Source organism: Cebus imitator, unplaced genomic scaffold (assembly GCF_001604975.1).
Source record: "Cebus imitator isolate Cc_AM_T3 unplaced genomic scaffold, Cebus_imitator-1.0 Scaffold297, whole genome shotgun sequence".
Classification (NCBI taxonomy): Eukaryota; Metazoa; Chordata; class Mammalia; order Primates; family Cebidae; genus Cebus; species Cebus imitator.
This window is the reverse complement of record NW_016107612.1, coordinates 1,225,118-1,240,136: the sequence shown is the minus strand read 5'-3', so window position 1 is coordinate 1,240,136 and position 15,019 is coordinate 1,225,118. Positions and strand designations below refer to the sequence as shown.

At 53.4% G+C, this 15,019-nt stretch overlaps 1 protein-coding gene across 3 annotated transcripts in view; it reads left to right on the top strand.

Moving 5' to 3' along the window:
* The first annotated feature begins 469 nt into the window (after positions 1-469).
* Positions 470-15,019, top strand: part of ADGRG3 (adhesion G protein-coupled receptor G3) — a 24,570-nt gene continuing 10,020 nt past the window's right edge. For 2 of the 3 annotated variants that reach the window (XM_037729292.1, XM_017502620.2), the window contains exons 1-6: positions 470-3,158; positions 7,962-8,112; positions 11,184-11,322; positions 13,125-13,271; positions 14,125-14,259; positions 14,748-14,787. In XM_037729292.1, coding sequence (XP_037585220.1) covers positions 3,098-3,158; positions 7,962-8,112; positions 11,184-11,322; positions 13,125-13,271; positions 14,125-14,259; positions 14,748-14,787 — 673 coding nt within the window. In that variant the 5' untranslated portion in view covers positions 470-3,097. The remainder of the gene's footprint in view (positions 3,159-7,961; positions 8,113-11,183; positions 11,323-13,124; positions 13,272-14,124; positions 14,260-14,747; positions 14,788-15,019) is intronic. The other variant, XM_017502624.2, reaches the window with a different exon arrangement.

Sequence of the window (15,019 nt, the reverse complement as noted above, 5' to 3'; positions counted from 1 at the left end):
CTTGGGGCCAATCAGGAAACATGAAAGAGAGAAGAGAGCTGTGTGTGAAGAAAAAAAAAGTGGACTGCTAGAAACCTCATCAGCCAGGGAAAAGGGGAAAATAAATGGCAACTTGGTGTCTATGCTGGGGAGGCCATGGGGAGTGGTGGGGTCTGTGGCAAACTGGAGACTTCCAATCCTACGCTGAGGGGGCAGCTGCTCATCAGCTCCAGTTGGTCACTGCCTTGTAGGAATGAGGGCCCATGTAGCCAGACTGCCTGCCTTTTTTTTTTCTTTCTTTTTTTTTTTTTTGAGACAGAGTTTTTGGTCTTGTCGCTCAGGCTGGAGTGCAGTGGCGCAATCTTGGCTCACTGCAACCTCTGCCTCCTGGGTTCAAGCGATTCTCCTGCCTCAACCTCCAAAGTAGGTGGGATTACAGGTGCCTGCTACCACGCCCGGCTAATTGTTTTGTACTTTTAGTAGAGATGGGGTTTCACCATGTTGGCCAGGCTGGTCTCGATCTCTTGACCTCGTGATCCACCCTCCTTGGCCTCCCAAAGTGCTGGGATTACAGGCGTGAGCCACCACGCCCGGCCAAAACCTTATAATTACAGCTGTGCATGTTTCTCTTTCTGAAATATAACAGTGTCAGAACACAGGAAGCCCTTAAAACGTGAAGATACTGAAGTACAGTGGGTGTTCACAGAAGAATATCACATTTTAAAAACCCGTAAAACGTTTTATAAGATCTGCAGGTGGGGGGCTCCTCTTATGCCTCCAGCTCCAGAGGACAGAGGCCAAACCTTCCCAAGCTTCCCCCACCCTTGTGTCAGGATTGGGCAGCCGGGGGGATCAGAGCCAGCTTCCCTCCTTATAGGCCTCTAGGTCTCCGTGAGGGGGTCTCTCAGAGCCCCATAGCTGGGCTAGGTCCTGGGGTGGGGGTTGAGGCAACTCCCCACATCCTCCAGAAGGGAGGGAAAGGACCCAGGAAGAGACCGCCACCCCCACCCTGCAATTCTCCCACTTCTCATACGTCTAGTTTCTGTGTCCGAGGCTGGCTCAAGCAATGGGGAGGGGTCTTGGGTTGGGTCTCACCTTCTGGGGAAGGCCCTGAATGGGGCACTCACAGCTCTGTGCTGCTCCTTTGACCTGATTGTTCTTATCATGCACTTTCCTGGGCTGTGGGGCTTTGGACAGCGGGATCACCCTTTCTGCCAGCACGTGGCTAGGCCTGCATCTGGAAACATCCCTCTAGCTTGAGAATCGAATTGGAGTGGCTGAAGGCTGAATGTTGGCCGGGTCTGGCTGGAGGACTTGAGGCCCTGCCCACTGGAGCCATTGGGAGAAGCTGGGGCAGGAGGTGGCAGGAAGGGATACTACTGTTTTGTTGGCGCTGGGACTCGGGGGTCTCAGCGTTCTGTGAGTGACTCCAGGCCAGTCCCTGGTCCCCATGGGGCCTTTTTGGGAAGGGGTTGTGGGGGAAGGTTCCTCTCCTTCCAGCCTGACCTTCCCCTGTCCTCCCCCCAGGTGCCCTGATCCCACGTTCCAAGGTGGGTGGGGTGCTTGGAGTCCCAGCCCAGTCAACCCCAGGCCCCTCTTCACACACTGGTACCTGTGAGACTCTCTGGGGGCCCAGGGCCAGGATGGGTCTCCAGTGACAGGCCCAGCTCATCCAAGTCCACCGCCCCACCCCACCCTCACCTGCAGCTGGGAGGGAGGCCGGCAGGTCGTGTAGGAGAAGGCTGGGAGGGTGTGGAGCAGTGGCAGGCCCGCCATTCATCTGCGTTCGCGACCCTCCCTGCAGAGGAAGTTTCTGGGGCTCAGGAAGCCCTGGGCTCTGACCTGCTGCTCCATGCTGGATTCCCACTCGCTCCCACCCTGCGAGTGACCCAGACATCACCTCCCCACCCCTTCCCAGACCCAGAGGGCTCAGCAGAAGACACTGAGTGGGAGGAAGGGGAAATGGAGGCCAGCAGGGACCGAGCGGCTCCCCAGTTCAACCCCAAGGCTGAGCAGGGCAGTGCCAGCGCCATGGGCCAGAGGGAGGTGCCAGTGACCACACACCTTGGCAGGGTGTCCTTCACCTTCCGATCTCCAGGTGGCCCTAGGCTCATCCACTGTGCCTCCCTGGGGCCTCTAGAGTTGAAGCTCGAGTGGCTGGCTCCCTGATTCCTTTAGGCTGAAGCCCAGGCGTGTTTGCTGCCCCCGCTTCCCGTCCGATTGGTGACTGGCTGGGGTGGGGAGACTGCGATTTCACAGCACTGCTGATCAGAAATGATACAATGGCCACGCCCACCAGCCAAGCGGCTCTGCATGCGTCATCCGTGAGTGCATCACATGCCTCGAGAGGCTCCAGTGACAGACAGCTTGTGCAAAGCCACTCAGCCAGGAAGTGGTCAGGACGGATGTCAGGCCAGGCCTGACCAACCCCTGGGGCCGCACTCCTGTCTTCCCGCTACCCTGTCTCTGAGTCCGTCCTGTTATCCAAGCTGGTGGGGGAGGCTCGGGCCACAGGCCAGCTCTGGCTCTCCCATGCCCTCCAGCCTGGTTCAAGCCTTAGGCATCATCCGGGTCTTTGCCCTCATGCCCAGAGCCAGGCTGTGCTCAGATTATTGCAGGTCTCATCAAACCCTGACAAGCCTTAGGAGGCAGCCCCATTGCCATCTTCACTTTACAGAGGACGAAACCGAGGCTCAGAGAGGCCCCCAACTTGTGAAAGGAGGGGTCTGAGTAGGTGCACCTGGCTCCACGCCTGTGCACATCATAGTTCCCAGGGGTCTGCTCTAGGGCAAGGCCTCTGTGGCCACTCAATGCCCCCACCCCTCTGCCTAGTAGATCCCACCCCAGTGGGACCCTGGGGCACATCCCTGGGTGGGCTCAGCATCTCCCTCTGCAGGTGGCCTCCTGGGCACGGTGCGGCTGGGAACACTGCCCAGTTCCCCACACTCACCTTTCACAACCCAACCGATGGCGCCATTGAGCAGGAAGGGTGAGAAAGAGGACACAGGAAGCCAGAGCGGTGGGGCCGCAGGGTGGGGGCAGGCCAGCTCGGCAGAGCCTGGGGCCAGAGGGCCAGACAGCTGCAGGACTCTAGTGGCGTGGGCAAGGCTGGCCAAGGATGGCGATGCCCAGGGCCCTGGGGGCGCTGCTCCTCCAGCTTCTCCTGCTCCTGGCCTTAGGTAAGTGGCTGGCTTCTCACACTCACCCTGCCCTGTGGAGGGAGGGAGGGAGCCAGAGACAGAGGCAGGGACAGGAGAGGGTGAGGAGTTGGGATGTCTGGGAAGTGTCCTCCGAGAGTCCCCCGTAGCCACCTCAGCACCTCCTCTAGCCCTGTCCCTTTGGATCAATCCTGTCCTCCCACTAAACCTTGCTCTCGGGTTCCCGTGGTTGCCCCACAGTGCCCTGGAGATAGGGGAGGTCAGAGGGTGCTCGTGACTCCCCGGCCTGGGCTGCGGCTCCCTGACAGGCCTGGCTGTGGGACAGGGTCGGCTCTGGGCAGGCGATTCTCCAGCTGGCTTGTGGGATACTGGGGATGGGATTCGGACACTCGGGAAGCTGAGGCCAGGAAGGCCTACCACCTCATTCGCCTGGCCCTCTCCTCCCACACACACCACCCCACCTGGCCCCCTCTCCCAGTCTCAGCCATGGCCCCTTGGTCCTCAATGGCCTGAGCCAGGATCCACACTCCTCCCTGTCACCTTCCCGTCTCACACGGGAACACATGGTGCATCTCCAGAGGCCGTGGAAGCACCCGGGCCTTGCCTTTGCTGGCCTCTCTCCCAGAAAAGCTGCCCCCCTACCCCTTGCCCACCTAACCGGCTCCATTTACTCTTCTTGGCCTCTGTGGCAACTTAGCAACCCTCTGGGACAGAGGGAGGTGCTCCCTCCTGAGTGCTCCCTCCCTAGTGCTCCTGTCTCAGGGTCTTGCGGGCTGCTCTCATTTTGCTCCTGACTTGGTCAGGGGCCTGCATGTCCATCTCCCTGGGTGTCCAGTGTGTGGTCACATGGCTTTGGCCTCATAGATCAACCTCTTTGGACTTCAAAGAACCCTCTTCTCTTCAAACATCAGGAGATTCAGTGGAGTGAATCAGTCCCTGGCTCAAAAACAGGGTGGAGATGGCAGCACTGTCCTCCTAGTGGCTGCGGGAGGTCCTGGTACAGAGCAGGCCACCAGGCGGCCCTTGATGGATGGATGAATGGAGCCACCGATGGCAGCTGTGACCGGGGCTCATGGGCGGCCTCAGGTCCCAGCCGTCATTGCTGGTTGGGCCTTCAAGGCTCCTCTAGGTGATGCTGTTTTCTGCGTGGTGACGTGCATGCTCTGGTTGGGGCAGAGCCGCAGCCCTTTGATCAAGTGAGGAGCTTTGACAGGTCTACACCCAGAAGTAAGACTCCCTCCTGTGTGGACAGTTATGTGTTAGTCTCCGTTCATCTGCCCATTCGTTCACTCATTCATTTAAGAAGCATCAATGGTGCCTTCTGCTCCTGCTGGTACCACTTGGCCCCCACCCTCAAAAGGCTCACAGTCTGCAGGAGTGACGCAGTGTGGTGGGCACCAGCATGTGGGACCCAGCTGTTAGGGCTGAGCAGGGGACAGATGCAGTGGGGGTGTCTGCCATAAAGAGACGCGTGACAAAGGTGTGGGCAGGGCATGGGGAGCAAGCAGGGTGGTTGCTGGGCAGGCTGGCACCTGGGGCAGCCTTCGGCACCGTGAGGTCTGGCCACCTGAGCTTCTGGAGCCAGACTGTGGCTGCGGGAGGGGAATGGTGGTGGTCTGCTCGCGGTGAGCCAGCGGGGGCTGAGGGAGCCGTGCGGGGTGGGGGCGAATGTCCACCCTGCCCTCCTCCTGCCCTCTGACCTCCAGTCCACTCCCCATTTGCTGAACCCCAAGTGAGGCAGTCCACGGAGGCCAGGCTCTAGAGCACAGAGGGCCTGGAGAGGAGGGGGCGCTATCCCACCCACAGGCCTAGCGCAGGGTCTCCTTGTCTACATGAAGTGCTTCAAAGAATACACACAGAAAAGATATTTAACGATCATCTCTGTTCAGGGTGTTTGCCAAGAGCTTCACTTACACGCCTGCACTGAAATTCTTGGCAGGAAGGGAGGGAGGCTCTGATGTCACCCACCAGCAGGCTGCCTGCACTTGTGCCCATTCACGACAGCAGGGCCGGGATGGCAGAGAATGGCACTTGCCCTCAAGCGGACCATGTTCTCTCCCCTCCTCTCCTGTCCTCTTCCTTCCCCTCCCATCCCCTCCTCTTCTCTCCTCTCTTCCTCTCCCTGCTTCTGTCTTCCTCCTCCTCTCCCTCTTCTCCCCTTTATATAAAAGCAAACATGGATCATATTACATGCATGCTCATCTATCATTTGCATCTCCCATTAAACAATGCATCATAAATATCTTTACAATCTAACAGAAATTTAAAGTTCCTTTATAAGCTGTCTAAAACGAATTGTCACATGTAGAATCCATTATTACAAAATCCACTCCCGAATGTTTTTACCCTGCCATTACTCTTTATTCAGCCATTCTTTTTATCGTGTATTTTATTTTTCTTTTGTCTTCATGTTTTCAAATGAACAGTTTTGTTTTAAGTGACAGTAATAGTGGACATGATTTTTTAAAAATCAAACAGCAGAGAGGGAAATAAAAAATGGAAAGCAAATGAGCCCCTGCCCACCTCACCCCCAGCACTGCCCATCGCACAGGGAGCTCCCCTAACAGTTTCTGGGGGGGTAATCCAAAAAATGAGGAGGCAGAGCTGAGACCACGTCCCATCATCAATGGGAGAAGGACATGGCAAAGCAATTCGGAGTAGAAGACATATAATTGGCCTCAAATATACAGGCAGGTGCTCAAACTCCTTAAATGAAAATAAGATTCAATGTCATCTCTCAGACTAGCAAAAATATAGAAGTTTAGTAAACTATAGAATAACAGGCATGTGGATAAATAGTCTCTCTTACCCACTTTTGATGAGACTTTAAATAGGTGCACCAGCTTTTGGAGGGAAATTCAATAACACCCGGCAGTTTTTGAAAGCACATACAGAAAGTCCTATGATAGGAATGTTTTCTTTTTCTTTTTTTTTTTTTTTGAGATGGCGTCTCACTCTGTGGTCCAGGAGATCTTAGCAGTGGTGCGATCTTAGCTCACTGTAACCTCTGCCTCCCAGGTTCAAGGGATTCTCCTGCCTCAGCCTCCTAAGTGACTGAGATTATAGGTGCCTGCCACCAGGTCTGGCTAATTTTTGTGTTTAGTAGAGACAGGGTTTCCCCATGTTGGTCACACTGGTCTCAAACTCCTGACCTCAGGTGATCCACCCACCTCAGCCTCCCAAAGTGCTGGGATTACAGGTGTGAGCCACCACACCTGGACTTCCCGGCAGAGTTTTAAAGCACATAGTTAGATCCAGATAGTCCTATGATACGAAAGTTTTCTATGAGTTCTTAACACAAGCTGAAAAGATGCACACTCAGCAATTCTTAGGGCAGATTGTGAAAATCATTGTCCACCAACAGGAGACTGGTTAAAAAAGGCTTGCAATGCCCATGGAATGGAATAGTTTGCAGCAATATAAAGAATGAGGTGGAAAGTTCTTCAAGATACATTGCTTGTCCAAACATGGTGGCTCATGCCTATAAATTCCAACACTTTGGGAGGCCAGGGCTCGCGGATCCCTTGAGCCCAGGGGTTCGAGATCAGCCTGGGAAACACAGTGAAACCTGTCTCTACAAAAAATAAAATAAAAAATATAAGAAAATGAACAATTAGCTGGGCATTGTGGCATGTGCCTGTAGTCCCAACTACTTGGGAGGCTGAGGTTGGAGGATCTATTGAGCCTGGGAGCCATAGGTTGCAATGAGCTGAGCTCATGCCACTGCACTCCAGCCTGGGTGACAGCACAAGACTCTGTCTCAAAGGAAAAGAAAAAAGATATATAGCTAAGTGATTTTGTTTGCGTACATTTAAAAATTATGTATTGGCCACGCATGGTGGCTCACGCCTGTAATCCCAGCACTTAGGCAGCCGAGGTGGGAGGATCGCTTGAGGCCGGAGTTTGAGGCCAGCCTGGGCAACATAGTGAGGACCCACTCTTCTCAATGAAAATGGTTTTAAATTTAAAAAAAATGATGTGCTTATAAATACTTGCATATGCATGCCTTCTGCAAAATTTCCAGAAGGTTGTGCAATAAACCGTTAAAGGTGGTAACTCTTTGAACAACTGCAATGAGCTATGTCCTTTATCTCTAATTCTTCCCAAAACTCAGAAGGAACGCATTATTAGCTCCATTTTGCTGGCAAAAGATTGAGCCTTAGAGAGTTTAAGTAACTTGCTTTGGGACTTACAGCTACTAGATGACTCAAAGCTTTCACTTCATGCCCTGAGTTAGGTGAAAAGGAACTGAGCTTAAAGTCACAAAAGCTGGTCTTCAGTCCCGGAGCAAACTCCAACTAGCTAGCAACCTTTCTCAAGTCATTTTGCTCGAGAGGCCTTGGTTTGCTGCATTTTCTGCCTGTCCCGGGAGGTAGCCGTGAGGGTTGTAGTGTAAACATGGGAGAACGTGGCAAACCAAGACAGAAGGCATCCAAGAGTTCCACAAGAGTCCACAGCTGTGAGGGCTTTAGAAGGTCTGATGTGGAATAACTGTGAGAAGCCAGGAAGACTCCCTGGAGGAAGGGGTAAAGGAGTAACAGCACAAACATATGAAACCTCTTATTTACAGAGTCATGTGCCAAGCCTTTTGTACATGCTTTCCCCAAAGCATCCTACCAGCTCTGGGAGATGGGACATTTCCTTTCACCTTGGATACAGCCCGAGAGAGGGTTTGCGTCCCGCTCAAGTGCACTGTTAACGTGATGCATGGCGCTGGGTTCCAGGCCAACCACCAGACTCTGGAGCCCCAGCTCCTTTCCCCCTCCTCCTCCTTGCTGCCCATCTTCGTCCAGCCCATCCACACTCTCTGCATCCCTTCCTTAGGTCAGGAAAACCGCACTGAAGAGCCAAGACACAGCTGCCTGGGGGACAACTTGGATGAGTACGGCGCATTTGACTTGAAAGACAAGGCTGGGTGCTTCACCAAGTGCAGGCAGTCGGAGAGCGAGCCCTGCGATGTGGGAAACTTGCAGAAGTAAGGGGGTCCCCTGAGCTGGAGGGGGAATCTGAAGCTGCCAGGAGGGGGGGCTTTCAGGATGGGATGGGGCCATCTGCCCCCAAGGCCCCAGAAAATGCCGCTCCCATCTCACCCTTCCACCTTGTTTGACACCACAGTCCCCAGACCCAACACCTCCATTCTGGCAATTGGGATCCCTACTGATCTAGGGGATTCAGAGATGAATCCACTCCTATCCCAGCCCTTGGGAGTTGTGGAAGGACAGACACAGACCCAAATAATGATGACTCCAGAGTGTATACAGAAGGGCAGACAAGGTGCCAGTTTAGCCCGCAGGAGGGAAGTCGGCCAAGGCTTCACAGAGGAGGAAACCCAGAAAGGGCTTTGAAGGGTGCATAGGAGTTTTCCAGTTGGATCTAAGCAATGGTGGGGATACAGACAGCAGAACTGAGAGTATTCGGGGATAACTTTCAATGCTTTGAACTGTAACAATGTAAACTGCTTGGGGATGGAAGAGGCAATAGGGAGATGCTATGGGTGGGAGATAGGACTGGAAATATAGGCAGAGACTAATGTGTGAAGGATTGTGTAAGCTATACCAATGGGGGGTGCAGCAAGGCAATGACTTTTTATTTTATTTTATTTTTTAAATGGAGTCTCACTCTGTTGCTAGGCTGGAGTACAGTGGCATGATCATGGCTCACTGAAATCTCCGCCTCCTGGGTTCAAGTTATTCTCTTCCCTCAGCCTCTCAAGTAGCTGGGATTACAGGTGTGTGCCACTACGCCCAGCTAATTTTTGTATTTTTAGTAGAGACTGGGTTTGACCTTGTTGGCCTCGATCTCCTGACCTCATGATCCACCAGCCTCAGTCTCCCAAAGTGCTGGGATTACAAGCGTGAGCCACCGCACCTGGCCGGCAATGACATATTTTAAGCACAGGTAGAGTATAGTCAACTCTGCATTTTGGAAAGATTGCTCAGGCCTCATGAACGGTGATGGGGTGGTGATGCAGGAAGTCATGACCCCGTAGGACGCACTACAGGGTCCTGGGTGGGAGTGAGGGCCGAGCCAGCACCACCAGCAGCAACTGGCATGGTGTGCTTGGAAAGGGGAGATGGAGGGAAAGATGACACGATGGAGGCTCAGTAAGACAAGAGACTGGTTAGACGCAGGGGTGAGGGAGACAGAGGGGTTTAGAATACGACGTCTTCAGGAGCCATCTCCAAAAATATCCCTGCCTCTCTTTCCTTCTTCCACTCCTAATCAAAGTTGCCCATAACTCTTCCAGGATACCTAGAAAAGCACCTGGCTTGTATTAGTACTGAGTAAACATGTGTTAAAGGAATGAAAGCCTGCTCTCAGGCTTGGTGTTAGGACAGCAATCTCATTGGATCGTTACTTCAGTGGCCTGAAAACACTACCCTCCCCACCTGCAGCTGATCCAGCAACTTCTTAACACCCCAGAGCTGTTCAGAGGCTCCTCTTTGTGCTGCTCAGGTACATACCCAAAAGAATTTCAAACAAGTCTCTAAATAAAAGCTTGTACATGGGCCAGGCACGGCGGCTCACACCTGTAATCCCAGCACTTTGGGAGGCCGAGGTGGGCAGATCATTTGAGGTCTGGAGTTTGAGATCAGCCTGGCCAACATGGTGAAACCCTGTCTCTACTGAAAACAGGGTTTTCAGTAGAAAGAAAAATTAGCGTGGCGAGGTGGCAGGCACCTGTAATCCCAGTTACTTGGGAGGCTGAGGTGGGATAATTGCTTAAACTCAGGGGGCGAAAGTTGCAGTGACCCAAGATCACTCCACTGCACTCCAGTCTGGGTGACAGAGTGAGACTCAGTCTCAAAATAAAAATAAAAATAAAAATAAAGCAGCAGCTTGTGCATGAATATTTGTAGCAGCACTTTTCACAATAGCCAAAAAAAAAAAAAAAAAAAAAAAAAAAAAAANAAAAAAAAAAAAAAAAAAAAAAGAGGAAAATCTCCAATTGTCCCTCAATGGGTGAAGGCATAATCAAAATATGATCTCTCCATACAATGAAATAGTATTCATCCATAAAAAGAAAAGAAATACAAGGGCCAGGCACAGTGGCTCACGCCTGTCATCCTAGCACTTTGGGAGGCTGAGGCAGGAAGATCACTTGAGGCCAGGAGTTCAAAGCCAGCCTGGGCAATAGAGTGAGACCCCTGACTCTACTAAAAGGAATTTTAAAAAAGAAATAGGGCCAGGTGCAGTGGCTCACGCCTGTAATCCCAGCACTTTGGGAAGCTGAGGCAGGCGGATCGCTTGAGGTCACAAGTTCGAGACCAGTCTGGCCAACATACTGAAACTCCATGTTTCTAAAAACACAAAAATTGAGTTGGGCATGGTGGTGCACACCTGTAATCCCAGCTACTCAGTAGGCTAAGGCAGCAGAATCGCTTGAACCCAGGAGGCAGAGGCTGCAGTGAGCTGAGATCGCACCACTGCACTCCAGCCTGGGCGACACAGTAAGACTCCATCTCAAAAACAAAATAAAATGGAATACTGGTACATGCTACAACTTGGGTGAACCCAGAAAACATTACGCTGATGAAAGTCAGAAACAAAAGGCTGCATATTGTATAATTCCATTGGTGTGGGGTATCTGAAATAGGCAAACTCATGAAGACAGAAAGTAGATTAGTGATTGCAGAAGCCAGGGGAAGGGAGAGGGGCATGCTTCATGGGTATGGGTTTCCTTTGGGGTGATGAAATGTTCTGGAACTAGACAGCATGATGGTTGTACAACATTGTGAATTACTTAATGCCATTGGATTGGACATTTTAAAGTTATTAAGATGGTAAAGTTTATGTTATATGTATTTTACCACATGCACACACAAAAAAAGACGAATGCATAAAATACTCAGAGGGGACTCCTAGCTGAAATCCTGCAGGAGCAGTCTGGGTGGCTCCCAAGCCACCTTTACCTTTCTTCCTCCTGCTGTGATCCCAGGGTCTTTACTTTGATAGTTTGGGTCAGCCCTCTCACCCCAGGAGCCCAAGGAGTGAGTAACTCAGCCCGCAGGATTCTACCCTCCCGCTGTCCCTGGCCCCTTGCAGATACTGGCTAAACTACGAGGCCCACCTGGTGGAGGAAGCCTTGACGGAGAAGGTGAACACGTCTTTCCTGAAGGCTTTGGTCCAGAACGTCAGCACCAGCACCGCAGAAGACCTGTACTTCTCTCTCAAGCCCTCTCAGGTGAAGAGCTCCCCAGCCCCCTTGGCTGGTTCAGACCCTATCTTTCTTGAACAATATTTCAAAACTCTAAGAGAGTTATATCCTGTGATTGGTGCCCATCAGGGCTTGTTCCCCCCACAACCCGACTGGCAGAGCTGCACCTGTAAAATGAGCTCTAAGGCTCCTCCACGCCTAAAATTCCCATGAGCTCTTCTGCTGAAGCAATATAGTTGAAATGAGGGAAAGGGTTCAATGGGTGGACTCTGGATTTATGCTGGGCGGATTCAAATCCCAGCTCTGCCCTTGTGATCATGGGCAAATGACTTTTCTGATCCTCGGTTTCCCTATCTGTAAAAAGATGAAGGTACTGCCCACTTTTAAGATGAACATGGCCAGGTGCAGTGGTGCACACCTGCAATCCCAGCACTTTGGGAGGCTGGCTTGAGGCCAGGAGTTCTAGACCAGCCTGGGCACCACAGTGACGTTCCATCTCTACAAAAACAAACAAAACACACAACAAACAAAAGACGAATGAGAGGAACAAATGAGATAAGGCACAGAGAATACTTGGGGCAGCGAGGGCTCAGAAAGTCTCCGGCCTTCTGGAAGAAATGGACATGGTGGTAGAGGCTGAGGCACCCAGGTGGGTTGGTTAGGAATGAGGGACTTTTGGGTTTGTCTGAAGAAAGGGAAATGGAAGATAGATTTTTTCCTCAACACTTTGTTATGTCACTCAAGCAGTGGAGCCCTCTCCCTGGCTTAGGCACTGGCCCCAGAAATCACCCACCTGTCCTTTCTATGAGAGTCTGGACCGGGACGGAGAAAGTTGGGGCCTTCGGCTCCAATGATAGCCCCCCTGTGCCAATGCACATGTGGTGCTTCTGAGGCAGGCCCCGGGTGGCTCAGGCTGTAGCCCTTGCGGGGACAGGGGGCTCAGAGAATGAAGGAAACATGCTTTGTGGCTGGGCGCGGTGGCTCACGCCTGCAACCCCAGCACTTTTTGAGGCTGAGGCGGGGGGATCATCTGAGGTCAGGAGTTTGAAACCAGCCTGACCAACATGGTAAAACCTCATCTCTACTAAAAATACAAAATTAGCCAGGCATGGTGGCACATGCCCATCATCCCAGCTACTTGGGAGGCTGAGGCAGGAGAATCACTCCAACCTGAGAGGCGGAGATTGCAGTGAGCAGAGATTGAGCCATTGCACTCCAGCCTGGGCAATAACAGCGAGACTTGGTCTCAAAAAAAAATGCTTTGCAATGACCACTGATATGTATTTCAATATTTTGACCATTCTTTGTTTTTTAAAACTGCGTTGTGCTTGTTGGGTGGGGAGGATTTCACATTCAGAGTAAATATGCGTGTCCCCCTCTGCCCTCGTTCTCTCCCTTCCTCAACTTCCTTCCTGATGGTTTTATTCTTTCCATTTCTCCCTGAGTCAGAAGCCAGACACTGTCACCATCAAGCCTTGTGTAAACAGTGGGACTGTTAGGGCCCTGGCCAAAAGCACACGGCCTTCAGCCATCCTCACACTTGCACATTCAGCTTGCCCAGGCGTCAGGTGGCCAAGCAGGCACAAGGTTAGGTCTGTCCCCTGTGTCGGGAAAACCGAGGCTCCATAAGGGCTGTAACTTGTCTAGGGATGCACCGCCCGTGAGGAGCAGAGCTTGCACTGTGCCCCAAGCATCCTGCCTCTCAGACCTGACAGTCCTCAGGTGCTGCCCCGACCCAGTATGCCTCAGTTTCCCCTCCCAGCTGGGGGAGTGGCAGGACCTGTGTTGGAGGCTGGGTACAGATGGAGCTGCTGAGTCTGTGGTTGTAGGTTCCAAGGCAGGTGATGAAGGATGAGGACAAGCCCCCTGACAGAGTGCGACTTCCCAAGAGCCTTTTCGAATCCCTGCCGGGCAATAGGTCTGCGGTCCGCTTGGCCATCACTGTTCTGGACATCGGTCCGGGGACTCTCTTCAAGGTGAGGACTCGGGGAAGCTCCGAGGTCAGGTGCTAGGTCCTCTGGGCCCCATGCCACAGCTTGCAGTCACTGGCGTCTGCTGAGGCATCCGATGGGGACAGAGCAGGCGGTGAGCCTCTTAGTGTTTCTAATGCAGCCCATGGTCATCCCAGACCCCTGTCGCTAGAGACTGTGGCCTTCAGACTCACACTGGTCACAGGCTCTCAGATGTCTGACCCCATACATCAGTGACCTTTGACTGTACCTGTGTCCTGAGGGTGCTCATGTGCCCTTGTGTGTCCTTGTGTGTGCACAAACATGCATGTCCTTTCTATTCCTGTGCACACAGCATCCCCTGTGCTCAGGTGTGATCATATCCACACGAGCGAGTGCAGCCATGCCCTTGCACATACGTGTACCAGGTATGCACACCCCAGAGGTGTGCGTCCACTCATGCGCAGACGTGTGTACCCCTGAGGGCTGTGCTCCCCCCACCAGCCCCCTTTCTACTGATGTACACTCATGCTAAGACCCTCAGGGACACGCTGTCCTCCCCACTGACTTCCATTTCTTGGCTGATCTTGGCCCTGTGCCCCCTCTAGTTAAGAGGGCAGAGGAGCTCTGGAGGCCAGCAGCGGAGAGTGGTCATGTGCACAGCTTTGCAGCCAGTTGACCTGGCCCAGCCCAGGCAGGAGGCCACCGGGAGCATCAGGGAGGAGGCTGCCTGTGACTCCTTAGCCCCTTGGTCCCCTGGCCTCGAACTCCCGCCCTCCAAGCAAGGGCCATGGGTTCTTGGAGGCTGCTAGGAACCCCAGCCCGGGTGGGTCGGGATGGCCCCTTCTACAGCCTGACCCCCTGATCTCCCCCCTCACAGGGCCCCCAGCTCAGCCTGGGGGATGGCAGCAGCGTGTTGAACAATCGCCTGGTGGGCTTGAGTTTGGGACGAATGCGTGTCACCAGGCTGGCTGAGCCTCTGGAGATCATCTTCTCCCACCAGCGTCCACCCCCCGTGAGTCCCCCGCCCAGGCCTGGCAGTCACTGTGGGGCAGACAGGTGGGTGGGCACACCCAGGCCTATGGGCCCTGCATGGGACACTGCACATCAGTCCCTACCCTTCCACAGCCACCCAGGAGGAGTCATTAGGGCCATACACATACCTAGGTCCAAGGCCACACACCCTAGAGGCGCACATGAGGACCTGGCAAGCCCACCTGCATCCACACGGCATTCCACATGCTCCACATGCAGGCTCCCTGACACACGCACATGCACACAAACAGGCAAACCCCCACCCCGCCCACAGCCCCACACCGCAGTCGGCCAAGGGCTCATCAAATGATGCACTTAATTTTTCTATGCAGCCCATGGGCGTGAAGCTTGCTTTCTACCTCACGCACACTCCGCTAGGACCCAAGGGAGCACAGCGTCCTCCCGCTTCCCCTGCCCTCCCCCAACCTTCCCCTTTCCTGTTTCCTGACTCCCATTCTTTGGTTTCAGAACATGACCTTCACCTGTGTCTTCTGGGATGCAACTAAAGGTAGGGAGGGTATGGGCTGCATTGTGGGGCACAGCCAGCTCCTCTGGCTCAGCCCCTCCCGTCCCCTTCTCTCCCCTCCCCTCCCCTCCTCTCCACTCCCTCCGTCCCCTCCCTTCCCCACCCCTCCTCTCTTCCCCTTCCCCCTTCCCTTCCCTATATTCCCTTCCTCCTCTCCCTATATTGCCTTCCCCTCTGTTCCCCAGGCCTCACCTCCCCTCCCTATATTCTCTTT